Source organism: Salvelinus fontinalis, chromosome 39, assembly GCF_029448725.1.
Source record: "Salvelinus fontinalis isolate EN_2023a chromosome 39, ASM2944872v1, whole genome shotgun sequence".
NCBI classification, from domain to species: Eukaryota; Metazoa; Chordata; class Actinopteri; order Salmoniformes; family Salmonidae; genus Salvelinus; species Salvelinus fontinalis.
Window position 1 is genome coordinate 1,363,896 of NC_074703.1, and position 10,000 is coordinate 1,373,895.

General features: G+C 47.3%; 1 protein-coding gene across 2 annotated transcripts in view; it reads right to left on the bottom strand.

The window, feature by feature from the left end:
* Window positions 1-10,000, bottom strand: part of large1 (LARGE xylosyl- and glucuronyltransferase 1) — a 202,398-nt gene that overhangs the window by 2,951 nt on the left and 189,447 nt on the right. For both annotated transcript variants that reach the window (XM_055906053.1, XM_055906052.1), the window contains exons 13-14: window positions 7,503-7,649; window positions 4,741-4,936 (exon numbers count right to left, since the gene is read on the bottom strand). In XM_055906053.1, coding sequence (XP_055762028.1) covers window positions 4,741-4,936; window positions 7,503-7,649 — 343 coding nt within the window. The remainder of the gene's footprint in view (window positions 1-4,740; window positions 4,937-7,502; window positions 7,650-10,000) is intronic.

The following is a 10,000-nucleotide window of genomic DNA, read 5'->3' on the forward strand; positions in this document are numbered from 1 at the left end:
AACTCATACTGCTGGAAGAGAGGACAGAGGACAGAGTTAGGAACACTAAGACAGCATCACTAACTCATACTGCTGGAAGAGAGGACAGAGGACAGAGTTAGGAACACTAAGACAGCATCACTAACTCATACTGCTGGAAGAGAGGACAGAGTTAGAAACACTAAGACAGCATCACTAACTCATACTGCTGGAAGAGAGGACAGAGGACAGAGTTAGAAACACTAAGACAGCATCACTAACTCATACTGCTGGAAGAGAGGACAGAGGACAGAGTTAGAAACACTAAGACAGCATCACTAACTCATACTGCTGGATGAGAGGACAGAGGACAGAGTTAGAATCACTAAGACAGCCTCACTAACTCATACTGCTGAAAGAGAGGACAGAGTTAGAAACACTAAGACAGCATCACTAACTCATACTGCTGGAAGAGAGGACAGAGGACAGAGTTAGGAACACTAAGACAGCATCACTAACTCATACTGCTGGAAGAGAGGACAGAGGAGAGAGTTAGAAACACTAAGACAGCATCACTAACTCATACTGCTGGAAGAGAGGACAGAGGACAGAGTTAGAATCACTAAGACAGCATCACTAACTCATACTGCTGGAAGAGAGGACAGAGGACAGAGTTAGAAACACTAAGACAGCATCACTAACTCATACTGCTGGAAGAGAGGACAGAGGACAGAGTTAGAATCACTAAGACAGCATCACTAACTCATACTGCTGGAAGAGAGGACAGAGGACAGAGTTAGAAACACTAAGACAGCATCACTAACTCATACTGCTGGAAGAGAGGACAGAGTTAGAAACACTAAGACAGCATCACTAACTCATACTGCTGGAAGAGAGGACAGAGGACAGAGTTAGAAACACTAAGACAGCATCACTAACTCATACTGCTGGAAGAGAGGACAGAGGACAGAGTTAGAAACACTAAGACAGCATCACTAACTCATACTGCTGGATGAGAGGACAGAGGACAGAGTTAGAATCACTAAGACAGCATCACTAACTCATACTGCTGGAAGAGAGGACAGAGGACAGAGTTAGAAACACTAAGACAGCATCACTAACTCATACTGCTGGAAGAGAGGACAGAGGACAGAGTTAGAAACACTAAGACAGCATCACTAACTCATACTGCTGGAAGAGAGGACAGAGGACAGAGTTAGAAACACTAAGACAGCATCACTAACTCATACTGCTGGAAGAGAGGACAGAGGACAGAGTTAGAAACACTAAGACAGCATCACTAACTCATACTGCTGGAAGAGAGGACAGAGGAAGAGTTAGAAACACTAAGACAGCATCACTAACTCATACTGCTGGAAGAGAGGACAGAGGACAGAGTTAGAAACACTAAGACAGCATCACTAACTCATACTGCTGGAAGAGAGGACAGAGTTAGAAACACTAAGACAGCATCACTAACTCATACTGCTGGAAGAGAGGACAGAGGACAGAGTTAGAAGCACTAAGACAGCATCACTAACTCATACTGCTGGAAGAGAGGACAGAGGACAGAGTTAGAAACACTAAGACAGCATCACTAACTCATACTGCTGGATGAGAGGACAGAGGACAGAGTTAGAATCACTAAGACAGCATCACTAACTCATACTGCTGGAAGAGAGGACAGAGGACAGAGTTAGAAACACTAAGACAGCATCACTAACTCATACTGCTGGAAGAGAGGACAGAGGACAGAGCTAGAAACACTAAGACAGCATCACTAACTCATACTGCTGGAAGAGAGGACAGAGGACAGAGTTAGAAACACTAAGACAGCATCACTAACTCATACTGCTGGAAGAGAGGACATAGGACAGAGTTAGAAACACTAAGACAGCATCACTAACTCATACTGCTGGAAGAGAGGACAGAGGACAGAGTTAGAAACACTAAGACAGCATCACTAACTCATACTGCTGGAAGAGAGGACAGAGGACAGAGTTAGAAACACTAAGACAGCATCACTAACTCATACTGCTGGAAGAGAGGACAGAGGACAGAGTTAGAAACACTAAGACAGCATCACTAACTCATACTGCTGGAAGAGAGGACAGAGTTAGAAACACTAAGACAGCATCACTAACTCATACTGCTGGAAGAGAGGACAGAGGACAGAGTTAGAAACACTAAGACAGCATCACTAACTCATACTGCTGGAAGAGAGGACAGAGGACAGAGTTAGAAACACTAAGACAGCATCACTAACTCATACTGCTGGAAGAGAGGACAGAGGACAGAGTTAGAAACACTAAGAAAGCATCACTAACTCATACTGCTGGAAGAGAGGACAGAGTTAGAAACACTAAGACAGCATCACTAACTCATACTGCTAGAAGAGAGGACAGAGGACAGAGTTAGAAACACTAAGACAGCATCACTAACTCATACTGCTGGAAGAGAGGAGTTAGAAACACTAAGACCTGTGAGTGACAGAGTGATGGGTAAAGGTGTGTCCAGTACTTGTGAGTGACAGAGTGATGGGTAAGGTGTGTTCAGTACCTGTGAGTGACAGAGTGATGGGTAAAGGTGTGTCCAGTACCTGTGAGTGACAGAGTGTTGGGTAAAGGTGTGTCCAGTACCTGTGAGTGACAGAGTGATGGGTAAAGGTGTGTCCAGTACCTGTGAGTGACAGAGTGATGGGTAAAAGGTGTGGCCAGTACCTGTGAGTGACAGAGTGATGGGTAAAGGTGTGTTCAGTACCTGTGAGTGACAGAGTGATGATGGGTAAAGGTGTGTCCAGTACCTGTGAGTGACAGAGTGTTGGGTAAAGGTGTGTCCAGTACCTGTGAATGACAGAGTGATGGGTAAAGGTGTGTCCAGTACCTGTGAATGACAGAGTGATGGGTAAAGGTGTGTCCAGTACTTGTGAGTGACAGAGTGATGGGAAAGGTGTATCCAGTACCTGTGAGTGACAGAGTGATGGGTAAAAGGTGTGTCCAGTACCTGTGAGTGACAGAGTGATGGGTAAAGGTGTGTCCAGTACCTGTGACAGTAACAGAGTGATGGGTAAAGGTGTGGCCAGTACCTGTGAGTGACAGAGTGATGGGTAAAGGTGTGTCCAGTACCTGTGAGTGACAGAGTGATGGGTAAAGGTGTGTCCAGTACCTGTGACAGTAACAGAGTGATGGGTAAAGGTGTATCCACCTGTGGTCTGCCTACCCATGTGAGAGACGCAGACTCGGTCTCAACCTTTAAGTCTTTACTGAAGACTCATCTCTTCAGTGGGTCATATGATTGAGTGTAGTCTGGCCCAGGAGTGTGAAGGTGAACGGAAAGGCTCTGGAGCAACGAACCGCCCTTGCTGTCTCTGCCTGGCCGGTTCCCCTCTCTCCACTGGGATTCTCTGCCTCTAACCCTATTACAGGGGCTGAGTCACTGGCTTACTGGTGCTCTTTCATGCCGTCCCTAGGAGGGGTGTGTCACTTGAGTGGGTTGAGTTACTGACGTGGTCTTCCTGTCTGGGTTGGCGCCCCCCCCTTGGGTTGTGCTGTGGTGGAGACCTTTGTGGGCTATACTCAGACTTGTCTCAGGATGGTAAGTTGGTGGTTGAAGATATCCCTCTAGTGGTGTGTGGGCTGTGCTTTGGCAAAGTGGGTGGGGTTATATCCTTCCTGTTTGGCCCTGTCCGGGGGTATCATCGGATGGGGCCACAGTGTCTCCTGACCCCTCCTGTCTCAGCCTCCAGTATTTATGCTGCAGTAGTTTATGTGTCGGGGGGCTAGGGTCAGTTGGTTATACCTGGAGTATTTCTCCTGTCTTATCCAGTGTCCTGTGTGAATTTAAGTATGCTCTCTCTAATTCTCTCCTTCTCTCTCTCGGAGGACCTGAGCCCTAGGACCATACGTCAGGACTACCGGGCATGATGACTCCTTGCTGTCCCCAGTCCGCCTGGCCTTGCTGCTGTTCCAGTTTCAACTGTTCTGCCTGCGGTTATGGAACCCCTACCTGTCCCAGACCTGCTGCTTTCAACTCTTAATGATCGGCTATGAAAAGCCAACTGAAAATGATTCATGATTATTATTTGACCATGCTTGTCACTTATGAACATTTGAACATCTTGGCATAGTTCTGTCATAATCTCCACCCGGCACAGCCAGAAGAGGACTGGCCACCCCTCATAGCCTGGTTCCTCTCTAGGTTTCTTCTTAGGTTTTGGCCTTTCTAGGGAGTTTTTCCTAGCCACCGTGCTTCTACACCTGCATTGCTAGCTGTTTGGGGTTTTAGGCTGGGTTTCTGTACAGCACTTCGAGATATTAGCTGATGTACGAAGGGCTATATAAAATAAACTCGATTTGATTTGATTTGATCCAGTACCTGTGAGTGACAGAGTGATGGGTAAAAGGTGTGTTCAGTACCTGTGAGTGACTTGGTGATGGGTTAAAGGTGTGTCCAGTACCTGTGAGTGACAGAGTGATGGGTAAAAGGCATGTCCAGTACCTGTGAGTGACAGAGTGATGGGTAAAAGGTGTGTCCAGTACCTGTGAGTGACAGAGTGATGGGTAAAGGTGTGTCCAGTACCTGTGAGTGACAGAGTGATGGGTAAAGGTGTGGCCAGTACCTGTGAGTGACAGAGTGATGGGTAAAAGGTGTGTCCAGTACCTGTGAGTGACAGAGTGATGGGTAAAAGGTGTGGCCAGTACCTGTGAGTGACAGAGTGATGGGTAACAGGTGTGTTCAGTACCTGTGAGTGACAGAGTGATGGGTAAAAGGCGTGTTCAGTACCTGTGCGTCCAGCTCCATAATATGAGCCACTTTATTCCACCCGAAGCCAACGAAACGTCTGTCGTACTCTGGACTGTCCCGCCTCACCATCACATAGGGTTCAAAGTCCGCTTCCCACTGGACCCTGTACGGCGTGGTGGCGGTCCTCCACTTAGCAAAGTTAGTGGGAGCATGACCCTTCGTCCAGACATGGTATCTAGCAGGGAGAACATTCAATACTTTATTGCCAAGGAGGGTGAGGAGGGATTGTGGGGCGGCAGGTAGTCTAGTGGTTAGAGTGTTGGGCCAGTAACCTGAAAGGTTGCTAGATCAAATTCCCTGAGCTGACAAGGTAAAAAATCTGTTGTTCTGCCCCTGAACAAGGCAGTTAACCCCACTGTTCCCCGGTAGGCCGTCATTGTAAATAAGAATTTGTTCTTAACTGACTTGCCGAGTTAAATAAAAGGTTGAATGAATGAATAAAAAATGGCACAACAAACCTACATGGAGATAATGTGACACCTTGTGATTAGAGTTTACATCTGGGAGCCCACCTAGCTGAGTGGTTGAACCCATCTGGAATCCCACCTAGCTGAGTGGTTGAACCCATCTGGAATCCCACCTAGCTGAGTGGTTGAACCCATCTGGAATCCCACCTAGCTGAGTGGTTGAACCCATCTGGAATCCCACCTAGCTGAGTGGTTGAACCCATCTAGCTGAGTGGTTGAACCCATCTGGAATCCCACCTAGCTAAGTGGTTGAACCCATCTAGCTGAGTGGTTGAACCCATCTGGAATCCCACCTAGCTGAGTGGTTGAACCCATCTGGGAGCCCATCTAGCTGAGTGGTTGAACCCATCTAGCTGAGTGGTTGAACCCATCTGGGAGCCCATCTAGCTGAGTGGTTGAACCCATCTGGGAGCCCATCTAGCTGAGTGGTTGAACCCATCTGGGAGCCCATCTAGCTGAGTAGTTGAACCCATCTAGCTGAGGGGTTGAACCCATCTGGGATCCCATCTAGCTGAGTGGTTGAACCTATCTGGAATCCCACCTAGCTAAGTGGTTGAACCCATCTAGCTGAGTGGTTGAACCCATCTGGAATCCCACCTAGCTAAGTGGTTGAACCCATCTGGAATCCCACCTAGCTAAGTGGTTGAACCCATCTGGAATCCCACCTAGCTAAGTGGTTGAACCCATCTAGCTGAGTGGTTGAACCCATCTGGGAACCCATCTAGCTGAGTGGTTGAACACATCTGGGAGCCCATCTAGCTGAGTGGTTGAACCCATCTGGGAGCCCATCTAGCTGAGTGGTTGAACCCATCTGGGAGCCCATCTAGCTGAGGAGGGGTTGAACCCATCTAGCTGAGTGGTTGAACCCATCTGGGAGCCCATCTAGCTGAGGGGTTGAACCCATCTATGTGGGAGTCTTCTAGTTGAGGAGGGATTGAACCCAACTATATGAGTGTCTTCTAGTTGAGGAGTGATTGAACCCATCTGGGAGTCTTCTAGCTGAGTAGGGATTGAACCCTACTATGTGGGAGTCTTCTAGTTGAGGAGTGATTGAACCCATCTGGGAGTCTCCTAGCTGAGTAGTGATTGAACCCATCTATCTGGGAGTCTTCTAGCTGAGTAGTGATTGAACCCATCTATCTGGGAGTCTTCTAGCTGAGTAGTGATTGAACCCATCTATCTGGGAGTCCTTCTAGCTGAGTAGTGATTGAACCCAACTATCTGGGAGTCTTCTAGCTGAGTAGTGATTGACCCCAAATATCTGGGAGTCTTCTAGCTGAATAGTGATTGAACCCATCTGGGAGTCTTCTAGCTGAGTAGTGATTGAACCCATCTGGGAGTCTTCTAGCTGAGTAGTGATTGAACCCAACTGTCTGAGTCCTTCTAGCTGAGTAGTGATTGAACCCAACTATCTGGGAGTCTTCTAGTTGAGTAGTGATTGAACCCATCTGGGAGTCATCTAGTTGAGTAGTGATTGAACCCATCTATCTAGGAGTCTTCTAGTTGAGTAGTGATTGAACCCATCTATCTGTGAGTCTTCTAGTTGAGTAGTGATTGAACCCATCTATCTAGGAGTCTTCTAGCTGAGTAGTGATTGAACCCATCTATCTGGGAGTCTTCTAGCTGAGTAGTGATTGAACCCAACTATCTGGGAGTCTTCTAGCTGAGTAGTGATTGAACCCAACTTTCTGGGAGTCTTCTAGCTGAGTAGTGATTGAACCCATCTATCTGGGAGTCTTCTAGCTGAGTAGTGATTGAACCCAACTTTCTGGGCTCTGTGGCTCAATCTGTCATGTTAATGATCAAAAACAATCTCTGTGTTAAAAGACAAATAAACATGTACGCTGCTGCTTGGATTTAAACACCAGGAGTCTTTATTTTATTTATTAAACCTTTATTTAACGAGGCATCCCTTTATCCCTTAGAGCCAGAGACAGATTGATGTTGTACCCTTAAATGATCATTTCAGTTGTTGGCAGGCAAATGGCAAAGTAACATCTGTGCTGCTGCTTAACTAATGAGAATGTGTCCCATCCCTTTAAGTGTACAGCTGGAAGGGGACAGAGGTTCAGGAAACTGGCCCAGTGGGCCATCCCTTTAAGTGCTTTGTTTTAAATAACATGTGTAGGTATTTCTCCACTTTATTTAAACAGGGTCCAGGACCAGCTGGAAGGGGACAGAGGTTCAGGAAACTGGCCCAGTGGTGATCCCAACCCCCTGCAGCGGAGGGACACACCATGTGTGTAGTGTCATGCTGCTGAATGTGTTTTTTACCTGAAGGTGAAGAGAGTCCCCATGTCCAGTTGGGACAACAGCTCAGCCTTGGACTTGGGGTAAGACAGACGGTAACGGAGCGTCTCGAAGGCCGGCACCACCAACGCTTTCTTATTGTTAGCCATGTCCAGCTGTACCACAGACTTCCTATAGGGACGTTACAGAGACGTTACAGGGACGTTACAGAGACGTTACAGAGACGTTACAGGGACGTTACAGAGACGTTACAGAGACGTTACAGAGACGTTACAGAGACGTTACAGGGACGTTAGAGACGTTACAGGGACGTTACAGGGACGTTACAGAGCTTTCTTGTTGTTAGCCATGTCCAGCTGTACCACAGACTTCCTATAGGGACGTTACATAGACGTTACAGGGACGTTACAGAGACGTTACAGAGACGTCTTGTTGTTAGCCATGTCCAGCTGTACCACAGACTTCCTATAGGGACGTTACAGAGACGTTACAGGGACGTTACAGAGACGTTACAGAGACGTTACAGAGACGTTACAGAGACGTTACAGGGACGTTACAGGGACGTTACAGGGACGTTACAGAGCTTTCTTGTTGTTAGCCATGTCCAGCTGTACCACAGACTTCCTATAGGGACGTTACAGAGACGTTACAGAGACGTTACAGAGACGTTACAGGGACGTTACAGGGACGTTACAGGGACGTTACAGAGCTTTCTTGTTGTTAGCCATGTCCAGCTGTACCACAGACTTCCTATAGAGACGTTACAGAGACGTTACAGGGACGTTACAGAGCTGTCTTGTTGTTAGCCATGTCCAGCTGTACCACAGACTTCCTATAGAGACGTTACAGAGACGTTACAGAGCTGTCTTGTTGTTAGCCATGTCCAGCTGTACTACAGACTTCCTATAGAGACGTTACAGAGACGTTACAGAGCTGTCTTGTTGTTAGCCATGTCCAGCTGTACCACAGACTTCCTATAGAGACGTTACAGAGACGTTACAGAGACGTTACAGAGCTGTCTTGTTGTTAGCCATGTCCAGCTGTACCACAGACTTCCTATAGGGACGTTACAGAGACGTTACAGAGACGTTACAGAGACGTTACAGAGACGTTACAGAGACGTTACAGGGACGTTACAGAGACGTTACAGGGACGTTACAGGGACGTTACAGAGCTTTCTTGTTGTTAGCCATGTCCAGCTGTACCACAGACTTCCTATAGAGACGTTACAGAGACGTTACAGGGACGTTACAGAGCTGTCTTGTTGTTAGCCATGTCCAGCTGTACCACAGACTTCCTATAGGGACGTTACATAGACGTTACAGGGACATTACAGAGACGTTACAGAGACGTCTTGTTGTTAGCCATGTCCAGCTGTACCACAGACTTCCTATAGGGACGTTACAGAGACGTTACAGGGACGTTACAGAGACGTTACAGAGACGTTACAGAGACGTTACAGAGACGTTACAGGGACGTTACAGGGACGTTACAGGGACGTTACAGAGCTTTCTTGTTGTTAGCCATGTCCAGCTGTACCACAGACTTCCTATAGGGACGTTACAGAGACGTTACAGAGACGTTACAGAGACGTTACAGGGACGTTACAGGGACGTTACAGGGACGTTACAGAGCTTTCTTGTTGTTAGCCATGTCCAGCTGTACCACAGACTTCCTATAGAGACGTTACAGAGACGTTACAGGGACGTTACAGAGCTGTCTTGTTGTTAGCCATGTCCAGCTGTACCACAGACTTCCTATAGAGACGTTACAGAGACGTTACAGAGCTGTCTTGTTGTTAGCCATGTCCAGCTGTACTACAGACTTCCTATAGAGACGTTACAGAGACGTTACAGAGCTGTCTTGTTGTTAGCCATGTCCAGCTGTACCACAGACTTCCTATAGAGACGTTACAGAGACGTTACAGAGACGTTACAGAGCTGTCTTGTTGTTAGCCATGTCCAGCTGTACCACAGACTTCCTATAGGGACGTTACAGAGACGTTACAGAGACGTTACAGAGACGTTACAGAGACGTTACAGAGACGTTACAGGGACGTTACAGAGACGTTACAGGGACGTTACAGGGACGTTACAGAGCTTTCTTGTTGTTAGCCATGTCCAGCTGTACCACAGACTTCCTATAGAGACGTTACAGAGACGTTACAGGGACGTTACAGAGCTGTCTTGTTGTTAGCCATGTCCAGCTGTACCACAGACTTCCTATAGAGACGTTACAGAGACGTTACAGAGCTGTCTTGTTGTTAGCCATGTCCAGCTGTACCACAGACTTCCTATAGAGACGTTACAGAGACGTTACAGAGACGTTACAGAGCTGTCTTGTTGTTAGCCATGTCCAGCTGTACCACAGACTTCCTATAGAGACGTTACGGAGACGTTACAGAGCTGTCTTGTTGTTAGCCATGTCCAGCTGTACCACAGACTTCCTATAGAGACGTTACGGAGACGTTACAGAGACGTTACAGGGACGTTACAGGGACGTTACAGAGCTTTCTTGTTGTT